Source organism: Dermacentor variabilis, chromosome 1 (assembly GCF_050947875.1).
Source record: "Dermacentor variabilis isolate Ectoservices chromosome 1, ASM5094787v1, whole genome shotgun sequence".
In the NCBI taxonomy this organism is placed as follows: domain Eukaryota; kingdom Metazoa; phylum Arthropoda; class Arachnida; order Ixodida; family Ixodidae; genus Dermacentor; species Dermacentor variabilis.
Window position 1 is genome coordinate 248,814,437 of NC_134568.1, and position 17,943 is coordinate 248,832,379.

The 17,943-nt window shown below is 47.7% G+C and overlaps 1 protein-coding gene across 1 annotated transcript in view; it reads right to left on the bottom strand.

Annotated features, from left to right (window-relative positions):
• LOC142573239 (uncharacterized) overlaps positions 1-17,943 on the bottom strand; it is a 209,540-nt gene that overhangs the window by 3,970 nt on the left and 187,627 nt on the right. Inside the window, exons 4-5 of the mRNA XM_075682844.1 lie at positions 14,234-14,393; positions 6,705-6,924 (exon numbers count right to left, since the gene is read on the bottom strand). Coding sequence (XP_075538959.1) covers positions 6,705-6,924; positions 14,234-14,393 — 380 coding nt within the window. The remainder of the gene's footprint in view (positions 1-6,704; positions 6,925-14,233; positions 14,394-17,943) is intronic.

Consider the following 17,943-nt stretch of genomic DNA (forward strand, 5'->3'; position numbering starts at 1 on the left):
GGTGGTATTGTAGTTGCAGTGTTGACTGCTAAGTTGGAGCCACTGGCTGACGTTTTGTTGGTGTGCGGAGTGTCCGCGACGTCACATTTCTCTCATTTCATGAGTCAAATTCATAAGGAAGTTGTTGTTGAGCCAGACGCAGTTTACCGCAGCATTCTAATGGCACGATGTTGCAAGGAAAGGCAATTATGGCGTACAAACGCCAAAGAAACCTCTTTGACAATTTCACGAAGTATATTTAAAAATTATTTGTTTGAATGAAAACACAATGCCAGTATAGCACGAATAGTGAAAGAGAGAGCTGACCTGGTATGCTGCGTCCTGCTTTTTCAGTCAAAAGTGGCACGTACACAACTATACGGCGGGTGTTCTAAACTGACCAGATTATTCTTCTCGTATTTTTTTCTTCTAAGCCACGGGAGCGCCGTCTTATTTATTTACGAAAGCGGTAAGCATCCACTCTTGCATGAAGGGAAATGAGATTTTGATGTGTGCTATTTGGTTCATTTTAGATCTGTGTACATGAAACAGCGCAAGATGTTGATAGCAAAGTGGAGTTTAGTATGTAGTCATCGCTCTGCCTGTCTTCAGCTCCATTTTTTCGCCATTTCAAGCTGCTTCAACTATAAAGGCCGAAGGGAAACGACAATTGACGATAACGCCAGCATATGTGGGCACCGTCCTTTTTTCAATCTAGATATTTTAAATTATCTCTGAACACCGCAGACAACCAACCAAGCATGCCTTATTTTCGCGGAGCGACGCGGCGTCACTTTAATTCCGGCCGCAGAGTTCTACTTTAGTCTTTAGATTTGTCCAGTTGCAGTGTTCTACTTTGGTCTTTAGATTTGTCCTGTTGCTCTCCTTTCCTCTTTCCTTTTTCCTCCCCACCTTCCTATCTTCCATTTCTGTGTTGCTGTCACCTCCCTTCAGAAGAGTAGGCAGGCGTTGTGCCCCTTCCGGTGGCAGTTGCCAGCCTGCTCCTCGCTTTCCCTTTCCTGTTACCTGTGTATATGCGTATATGTGTTCAAAACAAATAATAATAATAATAATAATAATAATAATAATAATAATAATAATAATAATAATAATAGTAATAATAATAATAATAATAATAATTGTTTGCGATGATTTTGTCCACTCATTATACTTCATGGTTTTTGATATACGGCACACGTATGATATTGCGTATGGAAAAGATTGTGCGCAGATTGTGCGCAGATTGTGAAAATATGTGCGCAAACGGGGGAAGGATGGAGGGAAAGAGGCCCCCCTGTCTGCGTACCACAATAAACACAGTCAGAAGACGAGCTTTTCCATACTCAATATAATACATGTGCCGTGGCTTCTGTATAGCCCATCCTCGTCGCCCCTTCCCCACTGCTGAGTGGGTCAGAACTTTGCTTCAGACCAACCTCTCACCTTTTCTACCATAATAAACCTCTCTCTCTCTCTCTCTATCCTCGTCGAATGTCCACAATTTGACCAGCACATAAAGGTACTCCGTGTGTTTAAGTGCTGGTGGCCTTCATGGGTCGCCTCGGCGTCTTAGGCACGCCTTATAGGTAACAAAATGTTTGGACCACGGCCCTGCCTTCATGAACCACCGCGTGACTTTTGCTGTGAACATTGATCTGATTAGTTTCCAGCGAAAAATAACGGTATGCAATTTGTGGGCACATCTTTTTTCATTCTAATGTAATGCCATGATGACTTCTCGCATCAGTGACTTTTGTGCGCTTTACTGTGAATTTAACTGTTAAAGCATGACTGAGCGCTGCTCATGTTTATTATAGGTCATGCGCCGGTCTGCATTACGTATGAGATGAGCATGTTTTAAACTTTCGGCTATGTTCACAGTAAATGGCTTTATTGTTAGAGTGAGGATTCCTTTCCTTCTGATTAAGCCAGTATGAAATGCTTTTATTACTTCGTTCTTTCGATATTTCTTTCTTGATAAGTGGTTTAAGTTTTTATTAGGAATAGTGGACTCATATGCAGCCAAACTTCCCATTTTGTTGCAATAATAGCAACAAAAAAATTTATGTCCACGGTCGGAGCTGCTATATATATATATATATATATATATATATATATATATATATATATATATATATATATATATATATATATATATATATATATATATATATATATATATATATATATAGCAGGAGATCGCGGACTACAACAAACCTTCGTGTTCATGCCAAGAAAACAACAGCGCGGAACAGGTAATAGTGGCATCCCCGGCAGCGGTGCCGTTTCGCGAAGGGACCTCTGGGGCCCACTGCATTTGCTGAAACGCTGTTCCACGGAGCCTGCAGCGGATACCCAGCGGGGCCATCAGTGCCGTATAAATCTCGATCCGACACCCTCAGACTATATCCCGCGCTGGCGAGTTTACGTGCTTGCGCTGGTCGTTCGATGGACGGTGGGGCAGAGGGGAGAAGTGGGGCGAACGAGCGCCACTCTCCCACTTGACAAAACGGGAGCCTAAATACAGCATTATCCCTGCGCGCGTCCCCTCGCCGGTCTGCACACTGCAGCCGCGCTAGTTTTGGTGCGCCTCTTTTCGGGCCACCACATTGGCAACATCTGCCGACAGGTCCTGCGCCGGGCTCGAGTCCTCTCCGGGGCGAAGCAGGGTGGCTTCCGAATTCCTTGCCGGCTCGGAGTTAAAAGCTTGCTCGCTCCCGAGTTCACCTTTAATTTGCGCGGGGGGACGTCGGCCCATCTCGAGAGGCCCCAATTTCGGCGGTGGCCGGCTCGTTTGATAGATGAAGCTAAGAGGGTCGGCTGGGGGACTCCCGGGGAGCGCTTTGTTTGCGCACGCCGCTCGCTTCCCGGGAGAGACGACTGCGCGACGCGTCGCGGGCACACTGCGCTCCAAACGCCGCGCAACGGCGAGATGGTGTCGCGATAGCGGGAAGCGAGCCTTCCATTGAGAATATCACCGTTTATTTAGTTTTGATAGGGAGCGGCAACCCTTCGCGAACGAGCTCAGCAGGGGGAGGCCCGCGCGCGAGGAGAACATTATGATGTGTTTACTAGGTGTGTTTTGTTGCGCGCGTGCCTGCGTCACGCTGCTCGCCTTTCCGTCGGCCCAGTGCACGCCTGTTTGTTGTGCGCCCGATGGTGCTTATTTATGGCTCCGTCGCTTAAGCGAGTCCTATATGGAGAAGGAGGAAGAGAGAAAGGGAAGGGGGGGGACGTGCGTCGCGTGCTGCCTGGATGGCGCTCTTGCGCGCGCGCGACGCGGCCACGGGTGTCGCTCGCGTCAAAACCACCTGGCTGCTGCGTTGGTGCAGGCAGTTTGGTCGTCGCGGCCTCCGCGTCTGACTCAGCGCCTTTGTTTCGAATCAGGTAGACGAGCCAGTGACGACCATGCACAATCTTCGCTTTAGAGGTGGAATCCGACCGCCGTTCTGAACAACGTACAAGCCTAGTTGGCATCACATCTATTTGGGAAGTTTGAGGGAGGGAAGCTGTGAAAGCAAATAGCAAGCAATTTGCTTTGTAGGAAAGAAAACGAAACGTTCATCCGGCTGGAGAGTAGCACAAAGATACAAAGAAACCCATACGGGTTTCACAGAAAGCTTCGCAGTTAAGCTAAAATTCTTCCTGGTCCGGGGATCGAAACCTGTACCAGCGTCTTTCTGAGGCGTAACCAGGAGGCTAGCAGATTTCTGAACGAGGTCGAATTAATCGACGGTTCGAATAGTAGCGTCCTCGCGCTTCCAGTTGACCCTCCCTTTCATGAAACATACGGTATCTTGCGGATTGCCGCAGAAATTGCTTGCCTATTTGCTTGTACCATATAAAAATTAATGAAAAGAACTATCCTAGAGAAAACGTAAACGATAAGATTTTTAAATTTTTTTTGCAATTATTTTCACAGGAAGAACGGAGCTCCTGACGTGATGAGCATTCGTCTGGAAATTCCAAGCAACCCAGGGAACGGCGCCACCAAGCATCAAGCGCTTTTGTTCACTTATTTGCTTGTTCCGTGTACACGAAGACGTACAGCAATCCGGGTGACAAATCCCGGCAGCCCAAAGGCCCAAGTGACGGGGCTCGGTGAGAAAGACCGCAGAAGTCAAAATAGCTAAGCGACGCTCATCTCGGATCGGATGTTCTTCCCTCCCTTTCATCCCTGGGCGGGTGCACGTGGTGTATGGCCCGCGCAGACGTACGGTCCATGGCCCTCCATCATTGTGGCCCCTGCACACGCTCGGCTACCTCGCTTTTCTTTCTCTTTTTGCTGCTGCTCGGCTCTTGCCATGTCCACTGCGGCAGCCTCGCGTGTTTTAGTACCGAAAGGATTGCGTGTCCGTCTGAGGGCGAGTTGCTTGTTTTATTTAGGCCATTTCGCTTCCTGGCTGTCTTTTTGGCTAATGAATTTGACAGCCACGCCCAGGGCGTCCATTTCGGTAGCGAAGGTAACTGCTGATATCGGCTCGCAAGGCTTGCTTCGCCCGCCCCCCTCTCTTCATTCCCCCCACAGCTCGTGATTCGCTGACACAGCCGTGGCTACTGTCGCCTCGAGGATCGCGATAACGGCGTGGCCGCGGATTTGGTGCGTGCTGGTATGGAGCCGGGAGAAAGAAAACTCGAGACTCGGGGATGAATCTGCCGCGCCAAACACACAAAAGCGTCTCTATCGGCCTGCGCAGCGTGTTGCTCGCATATGCATAATTTCGCACGGACAATCGGAACCGGTTTGGCAGCTCCGTGGCCGGTCCGAACGTTTCTCAGGCTTCCTTCAGCCGCAATCAGTGTCTGGGCGACTGTGGGATATCTTATTGGACCCAGCCGCGCTCCGCGTCCGGCGCAGCCGCCCGCAAACCTACCCGTGATGCAACTTGGCGGGTATCGTGACGGCCAAACTCCGGCCAACGACGGGCGCGCTACAAACTGCAACATGGGCTGATTAGGGCCAACGCCACTGCTCCCGCACAATCGGTCTACGGTGCGACCATGCACGCTTCCGCCGCCTTGGAATGCAAGCGCACAGAGGGTACTCGAAATGCGTTGCCGATGAAATGCCTCGCACACGGGCACAGATAGCTCTGGCCCGAGCGACTCGCTCGCCAGGGCTCCCCCGGTGCTACTGCCATCACCGCGCAAATGCGTGCGGGTCACTGCGTGATAAAGGCGCCTTTTCACGGGAGGGATGATCCCTCAGCGGTGGCCACTGCCTGCCGCGCTCGCCTCCTCTCCGGCGTAGGTTGAATAATTTCACGGGCGCACGGCCCGATAAGGGTCGCTCTCCGCCCCTCCTCCGAATGCCCGCGCAGCCCCGCGCTGGCGCCTGTACGAACGCGCAAGTGCGTCCTACACGTGAGAGGTGTTGGCGCAGATTAAGAGGAAAAGCAGGATTGTGTGGTATTGCCTTCGGCGTGGCTTCGGTCGCGAATCATTTCTAATCACGAACGAAGCAAGGGCGCAGATGCACAAGAAACGCCGCGCGCCGCCTCGCCTATATGCCTGCGTGTAACGCCGTGTGGCAAGCACCGAAGGTTTACGGGCTTTGTGAGCTAATGAGGTGGCGGCGAGAAGACAGCTGACAGCGCGACCCGAATGGGCGGTGCTGCGGCGAATGAGCGGCGGGAAATGGGCAGGAATGTTCCCGTGGTCGAGGCACTGTCTGCTAGCGCCGTGTACTATCGGCAATCGAACTGAGAGCTACAGCTTTCCTGTAATCTTTAGCTAGGAAAATTCTGTTAAAGGTGGGGGTGAGCCCTCAATGTTAATGAAATAATACCTATGAAGCCAACATGATTGATCACACTGCGATCGAGGCACCACCGGGATCGATGTATTTGGGAATAAACGACGCAAACATGCGATCGTACTTTGTAAAGATTATTTTCCTCCGACTCCGTTATTTTCGTATCACCCGTGCCGCCGAGTTGACGAACCTGGCGATAGCCAGGTATCTGCGAGTAAAAAACGAACAGTTAAAAAAAAAATCCGACAGTCATTGGATCGTTCCAAAATACGGCTCCAGGGAGAGTTTGCAAATCGTTTACTTAGCAAGAAATCCACTCTGAACACTGAGAGAGCAAAGTAACTGGAACCGTATTTGCAAAGAAGCTCCTACGCTAGAATTATTCGTAAGTGCAAATGCCAGCCGGTCCTTATGCTGGACACAGATAGTACGGCCGAATAATGGCAAACAGCATTTGCGAAGGAAACGCTTCCTCAAATCCTCTCCTGTTGCTCTCACTTTCGTTCAGAGCGTCCTCTGTGACACACCGCTCGATAGCCCCTTGTGCTGCTGAGTCTTACTCCTTAATAATCACTAACGAAGTTGACAAGCACGAATCATTTTTCATTAGCACGTTTCGGTTCCTACGATACCACTAACAAAGACACTCTGGGCATTTAATTTAGCGTCTGTGGGAGCGCATTTTTTCTACAAAAACCAACTACCAGTTTGGCAGTACCTTGTATTCGATGTATACCACGAAACTTTGGGTAATTTGTTCAATATAGCGGATTGGTTTGTCTTCTTTTGACATAGAGCGTTATTTTATAGGTTTATGTGCCACAGGAAAAAATCAACGTATTCGAATTCGGTAGGCACAGGTTGGACTATATTTCTTAAACAGAATGTGAACATCAGGTCCCTGAAACTTGGTGGACGCATGAGACGAGAAGGGGTATATAAACAGAGAACATTGAACGGCAAAACTCACCCCGGGAACGCTGCAGTGCAGACAAACTGCAGTAGGACCTGGTCGAATCGCTGCGACGCATGGGGTCTTGGACGCTGGCTGTGCGCTCGTCCAGGGTGTCCTCATCGTCCTTCTTGTCCTCGGCGCCCGAGTCATCGGCGTCGGCTTTGTTGCGCGGCTCCCAAGTCATCTTATTCTCCTTCTTGAGCCGGCGTCGCGCGTTTGCAAACCACGTGGACACCTGCGGTCATATAGCGCAATATGTTCGTCAAAAGCTTCTTTCATCTAGATTTTTTATTTCACGAATTTGCTTTATATTTCTGCTATTCTTTCAGTCTTTCACTTCCCCTTACCCTTCCCCCAGTGCAGCGTAGCGAACCAGAAGCTTTTCCGGTTAACCTTCCTGCCTTTCCGACCCAATTTCGCTCTCAAAAGCTTCTCCCATGGCTTCGGAAAAAGTTAGGCGGGTTCTCCGCCAGTCCCTTCTTTAGTGCGTAAGTTATCCAAGGCGAAACAGCGTGTATCCCGGCCAAACACCAAGCCTACCACTGTAGGCATTCAGCACTGAGCTCAAACAAAAGAGATATCAAGCAAAATGAGCCACCCTCGGGAAATCCTTTCGACTAGCCAATCATTAACAAAGTAAGCGACAGTATCTGGCGGAGTGCTGGAAAATAAAACGCTACTGTAAAGTGAGAGCAACTGGATTAGCAATAACTTGAGATGAGCGAGTTGGTTCGTCTCGAACCAAGCAGGCACCAAAGCATCGAGAACAACACAGAAAGCAAGCACAACAGAACCAGTGCCGTCCTGTTTTGCTTGTTTAGCTTGGTTTCTGTGTCCTTTTAATCGCTTTCAACCTGCTTCACTATTACCCTGAGAAGTTTGAGTGGCGCTCTCTCATGTGCGACGTCAGCTAGCGGAATCTGCGCAGAGTTGCCGCGCCGTGCACGCGCTCGGTATAAGTGAAGGCTGCTTGACGCGGTCGGTCGACTTGCCCTGCTCGAGTTTTTCAAATTTCGTGAGTCTGAAAGTTTGTAGTAGTACTGCATGTACGGAATATTCCAGAACACTATTCCCTGATGTATCGAGTGGAGTCTTCCGAATTTGGATTGCGGCTTGTACTTTCTGCTCCATCAGTGTGTACGGCTTGGATTTATTGTCAAGACTGTTCCCTGGTAGTGGGCGCAATCAAAATGGTTCGTCAAATCTCTTTTGACGATGGACTGGAGCATTTGGCCTCCGGTGTGCTGCGCCTACACTGTAATATACAGTGCTTGCCTAAGTCCAGCGCACCCTGCGCGGTCCGTCGCACGCTCCGTTGGCCACAGATTATTCACTTTTATTGGCCACCAGCGTTTTAAGCATATATCACGAAAGACGGTCTATGCCATTCTCAAGAAGTTAAGTGGTCGCTGCGATAGCGTCAATGCATGCAGTGCTTTGGAGAGCATGCCGCAAAATGCGGTATTTTACTACAATGTGGCATTATATAGGTAAGTAAGCGATGGAGCAGCAGCTATACATAGTCCGGCAAGATGAAAACCGAACGTCCTCAACATGCAAGCGCGAAGAAATTGTGAAAACAGAAATTGTGCGGTTGAGTATCCGACCCTATAGATTTGCCTGCATCTTTCATTGACAGAAGGGTGGACAAAATTAGCGGACGAATCAAAGAAAGCGTGTGGTCTTGTACTGCAGTGCTGACCTGCGCAATACAAATAAACTTGATTACTTGCACTGTGACTCAGCTCGGCCCTTGCACGTTGGTCGGCTCGGCGCAACCCGATTCTTTCTTTTTTGCTCCTGCCATGAGTAGCGGGAACAGTTGGCGGGCTAGATACGTCTAGCGATGCGAATTAGTGCTACCGTGTAACAAATACAGGCGACAACCTTTGCCAAGCAAACTTAGATCACCGTTTTCAATATATCTTGTTCTGTAAGCTCGAAACACGTATTTAACGCTAAGACAAGATTGAGAAGTTTGCATTTGGTGGTGCGTACTCGACCGAATAGGTGTTTGTAGGCTGGAACGCTAAGCAGGCGAGGACAAAGAAGGGAACGCACACAGACGCAACAAATTGTTGTACGCGCCACGACTACCTTAAAGACATGTTCTATTGCGTTTTCACTTCTTTTTTCTTTTTATTACAAAATATGTTTGCTCTTACACTGATGTGATATATTGAAGTGGTGTTTTCCGAATTATATCCGGTTGTATGAAAGTGCGCTCGACAGAAATAGTCTAATCATGCTAACCAAAATAAACACATCCTGGCTTTGAAAATGGTATTGGGATTTACGTGCCAGAAAAAAGTGTGGATCATACTTGACGACTGTGAAACGTGATAGAGAGTGGTGCAACTATTGTTTGGGACGAACCCCTTGCAGATAAATTACACACACACACACACACACACACACACACACACACACACACACACACACACACACACACACACACACACACACACACACACACACACACACACACACACACACACATATATATATATATATATATATATATATATATATATATATATATATATATAAAACTAAAATTATAACTAAATAAACTAAAATTGAAGAATAATTTTTTTTACTACAGTAAGTGGGTACGTTTGTATTCAAAAGTTCGAGGCAGTCGTGTTTCTGCACAGTATCAGTTGGAAGAATTCTGCTAGCGTGTCTGTGTTACGAGATATACTCCAAATTTTCGTTGTCATTCGTATGATTACACACGCAAGAGAGTCAGGATCGGTGCAAAGTTCCTCCCTCATGTGAGACGGCCGTTGCGCGCGGCGTTTAGTCTGCAACGGGGCGAAGGCATTGCCAAACATGATAACAGTCTCTATATATTTCGAGTTGTTGTTTTAGCTTGCTTGAAACAACAAAATGGGCGTCTCTCCCCTATGCACGAGATGTGAGCTAGTCAATGTCAATAATTTCCAAAGGTTATGATGTACAAATCTGCCACGTCCCTTCAAGCAAGCTAAAACAACTCGTCCGAGTCAAAGACCGCCTCGAAAAAGAAAAACTTCCGGGCGTCATCTACAAAATTCCTTGCCAGGACTGCCAGGCGTGCTACGTAGGCGAGACGGGGAACTTTAAAAGAAGGCTACGGCAGCACCTCAGTGATGTAGCCAAAGGCCACGCGGTTTCCAGCGCCCTGGCAGAGCATCACGAAAAGACTGGACACAGTTTTAACTGGCATTCGGCTTCTATCATCGAAAGAGAGAAAAAATTATCATCCCGATTGCTCCTTGAACCATTCTGCATACAATCCACTACTAACACGATAAACCGGACACGGGGACCCCTCCCTGAGTTGTACGCAAGCGCATTACGTCTTCCGACGCATATATCATAAAGACCATCATGCATTCGTTTATTGTGAACAAGGCACCCGTATTGGGCACCGAAACGTCAGTCTGTGGTATTGAATGTTTTCAGTTGGGGAGCGTACGGTTATTCAGCCAATATATATATATATATATATGGTGTCTCACCTAACCTGAGCCAACCATTAAAAATATGCAAATGCCACACAGCTGGACAGAACCAAGGTAACCTTGTTTGCCGTCGCTTGGCGATACTCAGATTATTTTCGACATTTCACTTAATCAGATAATTAGTCTTAATTAAACAATTTCCCAAACATTATAATCAGACGAAAAGGGTCAATGAGAACAATGTAGAGCAACATGAAAAACTTCCGATACAACTTTCTGTTGCTCAATACGTGCTACATAAAGGTGTTTTTCCGAGCGTTAAAAAAGCCCGCAAATACGCACAAAATTGCCGCGCGACTGGCCGCTCGAGCCACTTTGCGTGTATTCGCGGGCTTCTTTCACATTCGGAAAAACACCTTCATGTAGCACGTATTCAGCAAGACATATCTGTATCGGTGGTTTTTCATGTTACTCTACAATTTTCTCATTGACACATTTCATCTAATTATAACATTTGAGAAGCTTGTTAGTTAATTAAGTCGAATTATCTAATTAGGCGGAATGCAAAGTAAGATAAGCTATCTCCAAGCGACGGCAAACAACACTACCTCGGTTCTGTCCAGCTGTGTATATATATATATATATATATATATATATATATATATATATATATATATATATATATATATATATAGATATATATCCTATGCAACACCAAATGCCTGATGTATGCACCGCCGAATGACTACTAGAATTTTGAGCAAAATGTAAAATGTAAGACTTGTGTTCAATAACACTGCCGCTTAGTCGACGCGAAGTTTTGCGAATGTGTTTCGAGATATTTTGGTTCGTTTTCAAGACCGTGTAGACTTCAGTTTACTGACTCGGCGTCATGTTTCGCGACTGAGTCGCGAGATCGTGTCCTTGATAACGACGGCCGTGGTTATATGCCAGATAAATTATAAAAAGTTAAGGTTTGTCTACCTCTTATTGCTGAAAATTATGATATCTACATTAGAAAAATATATATGGGCAGTAATTGGAGAGTGTCGTGATACGCGAGCACACTGTCAGAGCTCGAGCGAAGAAATGAAAATGCAGGCAGGTCATGGATGTTCGCGGTGAAAGATGGCAGCCTGCAGCATTCGCCATGCCTAACAATAACGCCGAGGTATTGCCGGAGGCGGAACTTCACGGATCACGCGAGCCTTGAAAAGTCTGATTTAAGGTATGCTTCATGGAACAGAAAGAACACATTTTTACACATCGTACACCTTCTCACTCTTCCCTATATTTATGGGCGGAAGCAATATTTCCCATTGAAACTGTTTTAAAATACGTTGAAGAAGTGGACTTTCTTAGCCATATCATTTATCATCCTAGTCACCACTCCCATCCTTACAGGTGAACAAGCATTTAAAAACATCTTTTTATCATGGTTTTATACACCAATATTTTACATTTACACCCTTGTAGAGCCATTGTCATTTTAAGTAAGCATATGTGTAGCATGCTTTCTTTTACTGCCATGTCCAATTAAAATCAATGCCATGGCGCTATTTGGCCTGAGATGCCCTTGCGCCAATAAACCCATTAAGAAAAAGGACGGTGAACCAGAGTTCATTTGGATAAGTGCATGTGTAAAGCAGCTGCGGTCATACTTCGTTCATTTGTGATGATTTCCGCCCTTCATCTTAAGCCTTGTAGAAACTATGCTGATAGACAATTTCATTTTAATTATTTTTTTTCGTACAGCAAGAGCAGCGAAAGTTGCTTGAGAGCTGGTGATGAGAGTTGTGCGTTCGTTCGAATTTCTGGTACTGTCAGTCGAACTTGTGGCTGAGCCAAGCGGCACGGGGGAAACAGAACTCTCGCTGCAGCTGTGTAATCTGATGGAAGGTACACACGATAAGGCAGTATCGTCTGACAAAAAGAGGCGCGTGGTCCCTCTTTTGGCAGTGAGGAGAGATAGTGGAGAGGGGCGCGAGCAAGGTGCCCGACGTGTGCTCTGAGCGCGTCCATAACCATGTCAATCATGGCTAAGTAGTCATGCGCAATAGCAGTGATTCCAACTGTTGATGTACACCATGGTAACCCTAGACTAGTTCTCGGGTTGCTAACTAGTTCTAGAAATCCGAAAGTTCCTTCATCACCTCGTCGAGCAAGGACACGACGTCACACTTCAGTGGCTCCCTAGCCACTGTGGCGTAACGGACAACGTAGATGCCGATGAAGCTGCTCGATCTGCTCCTGAAGATGGCGTGCAGGAACCAATAAAGGAACCAATAACCCTGTCAAGAACAGATGCAGCAGCGAAACTTCGAGTGCCCGTGAATGATGCCACACAATTGTTGTGGAATATACCTAGTTTCCAGCACACACGTCTACATCGACTGGTCCCCTGTCTTCGACTTTGTCCTCCACCTGGACTATCCCGGCCAGAGACAACAGTACTTTGCCGACTGTAGCTTGGCGTCACTTTTATCAAATCCTTTACTTTCCGCATCAAAAGGGAAGATAGTGCTGCGTTAGACCACTATGGCATTGAGGAAACTATCGAACACATTCTTTGCCGTTGTCCTCGATGCATCACACACAGGCAGTCACTCGCGACAGCACTGGCCTGCTTTCACGACCGGCCTCTTTCGGAGCAGACAGTCCTGAAACGCCGGCCTATACAGTCGTCACACTAAATGTCGGGCAAGGCGCTCCTGAAGTTTTTGCGTTCGAGTGGCCTATTAGAAAGTCAGTAGTTTTCACGGATGTTGTCCACCTCATCTATTTATTTATTTGTTTTGTGCATTTGCTTTATTGCTCCGCCCCCCCACCTATTATTTCCGTCTTTCATTTCCTCTTAGCCTTTCCCCAGTGCAGGGTAACAAACCGGAATCTCTTCGGGGTAACCTCCGTGCCTATCCGGGTAACCTCCGTGCCTTTCCCTTTCTCTTTTTCTCTGATTTCTCTTATCAATTGTGTTCTTTTCAGCTTTCGTCAAGCTATACAAAATACTGAGCCTATTTCTACTGTTCGGTATAATTATTCTATGTTCCAACTCTTCATACTTCTTTTTATGGTGTTACGGTCTCTCTGGTACAGAACAATGCTAAATTTGTCTTCACATTTTTTCAGCTGCAGTCGCATTTACAGCAATTGCTGCGTTCTTTAATTCTTATCTGTACCAATGTGACTGTGCATACACTGTTCTGCTTTTTATGTGAACTTTTGGGACCTGCCACGCGGCTTACGTAGTTTATTGCCCAAAAATCGCCATCCCGTTTGTACACTGGAAAATAAAGTTTACTTAATTTGATTTGCATGTGCAAGTGCAAGAATACATTCTAACTGTTTTCGAATCTGGTGTGCGCATTTGAGCCGGGCGAAAACTGAGTTTCCTTTAGCGACAGCTGCGAGCCATGAGCATTTGTAACCGCCTATGGTTCTCTATATATTCACGGATTGCACAGAATTTCTGAAGGCCCTTCATTTCTTTTATTTAATTATACTTTTTTATTTAATTAGACTTTTTAAAAGACTTTTCCACAACGTTAAATTACAGTATATATGAGTGAAATGATGGTGTGAGGTCAGGCGGATACTTAATCTTGCAAAAGGTGCCTATAACGAGAGGCGAAGGAGGGAGACAGGATGCATGCACCCAAATCACCCAGTTTGCGACTATCATCAACGCGGACCCTTACAGCTATTAACAAACTCGCTACCACACACAGTGCAGTCGTTTGCCGTAACATAATTTAAGAAAATGCGCGAGAAGAGGGATATAACGCTTACCGCATGGTCTGAGATAGGAAGCAAAGAAAACAGGCTTTTAGCATACACACAGACGATCACTTCGAACGAGCAAGGAAATAGAAGTAAAAAAAAAAAAAGATTTCCACAACGTTACTTGAAGAGGATTTGAAACTCGCAAAAACAGCGTTAGCCCATAACTACATATCTTGCACACAGTAGCGGAATCTCCTACGCTATACGCTGTAATTACCCTTAATCTCGTTTGCGCGCGAGAGAATATATTCTTGAAAACATGTTTGTCGAGATGAAGAGGCTGCGTGCAATATTCTTTTTTTCTTTACGTACCTGAGTTAGAGTCATCTTGGTAATGATCGCGAGCATAATTTTTTCTCCTTTTGTGGGGTAAGGGTTCTTTCTGTGTTCGTTGAGCCAAGCCTTCAATGTGGATGTCGAATCTCTAGTCACGTTTTTTCTGCGTGCGCCGTTGAAATCAAGGCCGCCGTACCTGCACAGGAAAAAAGAAAGAGAGAGAGAGAGAGAGAGAACGTTATTGGCGCACCCGTCAGAATTATGAGCACACGCGCATTCTTCGTCATTTCAGCAACCTACACCCACGCACAAAAGAAGAAAAAAAAGAACATATGTGGCCTTCAACCTGTGCTCAATTTGACCCGCCCATGTAGCTCAGTGGCTGTGGCGTTGCGCGGCTGAGCACGAGGTTGAGGGTTCGATCCTAGCCGCGAAAGCCGCATTCCAATGGGGAAAGAATGCAGAAGCACTCATATGCCGTGCGTTGGGCGCTCGTTAAAAACCTCAGGTGGTTAAAATGAATCCAAAGCCTACCACCACCATAATCAAATCCTATAGTTTTGAGCGCGTAAAACTCTAGGATGTAACAATAAAATTTTGTGCTCAACTTGTTGAAACAATGCGTGACTTCACCAATTCGAGGCAATGTTCATGGATTGCTCAATGCACTTGACAAAAATTTCTCAAAGAACTACTTTAGAAAAAATGAGTCATTCCACTCTGTGAAGGTGGTTGACCAGCGAAGTTGCTGAGCACACGACGTGGAGGTGACACATAATTTTGAACAAAGGTACGAACTCATTTATTGTCCTGATGGGTGGTCAACGTGACGAAAGGTACGCACACTCATTTATTGTGCTGATCGATGGTCATTATTTCAATCGCAACTGCAATCACATTCTTCGATGATGTCAAATCGATGCAGGTACGCAGCTGGGTGGTCGGTGCGACATCGCAAGGGATATGTCTGCAACACGGAACGCGTAAACCGCTCCCTTTTCGGTACCGACACATCCACATTGAAATCACCGACGACGACAACAGGGTAGCGTCCGGTGTCTACCGGTAAAATGGGTACAAGCGTGCTACAGGCGAGCTGCTCTTGAAGTACGGAAGTTCGAGACGCCCGGAAGGACACCCATCTATTGGGAAGTTGGTGGCATGGGACTGCCACACACCTTTTCGAAGAGTCTTGCTGTTTTGTTTGTCTTGGTTCTTGCACAGCAAGCACAGCGCTCTAAACGAACCTCTCCCAAGCAACGCATCCCTGGAGAGCCAGACGCCTGTCCGGGGGGCTGCTTGTATCAGCATTATAGGCATTGTTGCGTTTCGCCTGCGACACGTGGTTTTGCCGGCGCGACGGCGGCGGGGCGGCGGACATTTTGGCCCGATCGTCGTCACCGCAACACTCATCGCCAGGTGTTTCCTGGCGCGTCTGCGGCGATGCGACCGCCTAGGGATTTCGTTCCAGTCATTGTGCCCGAAACAGGCGATGCCAAAGCAGGGACCATCTTCTCGTTACAGTCATTGTGTCCGACCGGCAGCGCCACGACAGTGTGCTGCGCAGCGCCACGACAGTGTGCTGCGCAGCGCCACGACCAGGTGCTACGAGATCGTGCGCAGCGCCACGACATGGTGCTACGGCATCGCTACGACAGTGTGCGTCACCATTAGCCCATTGTACATTCACGTGCTCGTCTTTTGAGGGGTTCCTTCTTGCCCTCAACTGCGAGAGTATAAAAACAGCTGCCCCCGGACGCCAGAGGAGGGCTCCGATTTCTTCCGTTGAGTGAAGTGCTCTCCCGTCTCTCTACTTCGGTCAAACCTGACCGCCAACTCTTTGCGATGTTAAAATAAACAAGTTGTTTCGTTGTTACCTGTCGACTCATGCTTTGCCGGGACCTTCGGATGCTTGCAGTTGTACCCCAGGCCGCCAGGCCAACGCTACCCTTGGGGCTTGCGACCCAGGTACAACCACGGGCGTCAGCGCCGAGTTCCCAACAGATCGTACCACCAGTCTGATCCAAACATCTGGTTGCCAGCGGTGAGATCACGACAACGGAGGCCAGCAGCAAAGAGATGCAGTTGACAGTATGCTGAGCAGCTCAACGACGATCCGGGAGCAGTGCAACGAGCCCTGTGTGACGACTGGTTGCCTGCAGCGGAACGACTGCGCGGAATTCCTGCCTGCGAGGTTTGGTGAGTGCGGGACTTTCTTCTTCTGAGCTTTGCCAGGCTTTTGTTAGTGTCAGAAACAGAGCTGGTAATTGTGGTTGTCGTTGCTGCCGGGTTAGTTTGCGGCAAGACAATAGTAAGCAGTAGAGAAAGCAGCATTCAGAGCAGCCATGGATTTGAAGTCGTTGCGCAAACCGAAATTGTTGGAGCTTGCAAGAGAGTTGGGTCTGGATGTCTCAGACAAACTCAGAAAACCAGAACTGCTAAAGGCTATTCTTGAGTTAGAGGCTGAGGATGACGAGCTGTCGGAATGCCTTGAGACTATTGAAGAGAGGGAGACTGCAAAAAGAGAAGAGCGCGAACGTAAAGAACAGAAAGAGCGAGAGCAACAAGAGAAAAAAGAAGAGCGTGACCGTCAACACGCTTTGGAAATGAAGCGTCTCGAGATAGAGATGGAACGCGCTCGTAATGGAAGTCAGGCACACGGTGCAGGAGAACGCGTATTGTTCAAAATGACTGACCTGATGCGGCCGTTTAAGCTTGGAGAGGACATTGGTTTGTTCCTGGTTAACTTTGAGCGAACGTGCGAGAAGCAGGGGTTCTCTCGGGAAACATGGCCACAGCGCTTGCTCACTTTGTTACCCGGCGAGGCGGCCGACGTAGTCGCTCGCTTGGATAGAGAGGAAGCAGAGGATTTCGACAAAGTAAAATCGAGTCTGCTAAAAAAGTACCGGCTGTCTGCGGAAGCGTTCCGTCGGAAGTTTCGGGAAAATGAGAAAGGCAAAAGTGAGTCATATACAGAGTTTGCGTATAGGCTTATGTCGAACATGCAGGAGTGGCTCAAAGAAGAGAAAGCGTTTGGTGACCACGATAAAGTTCTGCAGTGTTTCGGGCTAGAACAGTTTTATAGTCGGTTACCGGAGAACGTGCGATACTGGGTCTTGGATAGGCCAGACGTGAGTACGGTGGCTAGAGCCGCTGAGCTAGCCGAGGAGTTTGTGACGCGTCGAGCTCGCGGAGCTAAGGACGGTCAAAAGGGTGAATTTGGCTCGAAGTTTGAGAGGCCGAAGTTCACACCCATGAGATTAAAGGGGGACACGCGTAGTGCGGATGCGAGCGAAAGCAGTCCGACCAGACGTAAAGAGACGGCGGCAGCCAAACGCAGAAAGCGGTTCGAGATGAGGCGAGCGCGCTTGTGTTATACGTGCCAGAAGCCGGGTCACTTTTCGGCGCAGTGTCCGGAAACAACACCAAAAGTTGTGTTTTTTTCAATAGGCAGCACGGACGAGAACATGAAGCTTCTCGAGCCTTACATGCGAGACCTCCTCGTGAACGGGAAAGAGTGCCGAGTGCTTCGCGATTCTGCAGCTACGATGGATGTAGTTCACCCGTCTTACGTAGAACCCCATATGTTCACGGGCGAGTGCGCATGGATCAAGCAAGCCGTGGAAGCTCATAGCGTGTGTCTGCCGGTAGCAAAAGTGCTTATTGAAGGACCTTTCGGAGCGCTTGAGACGGAGGCGGCAGTGTCATCTATGCTGCCAACCCAGTACCCGTACCTATTTTCAAAC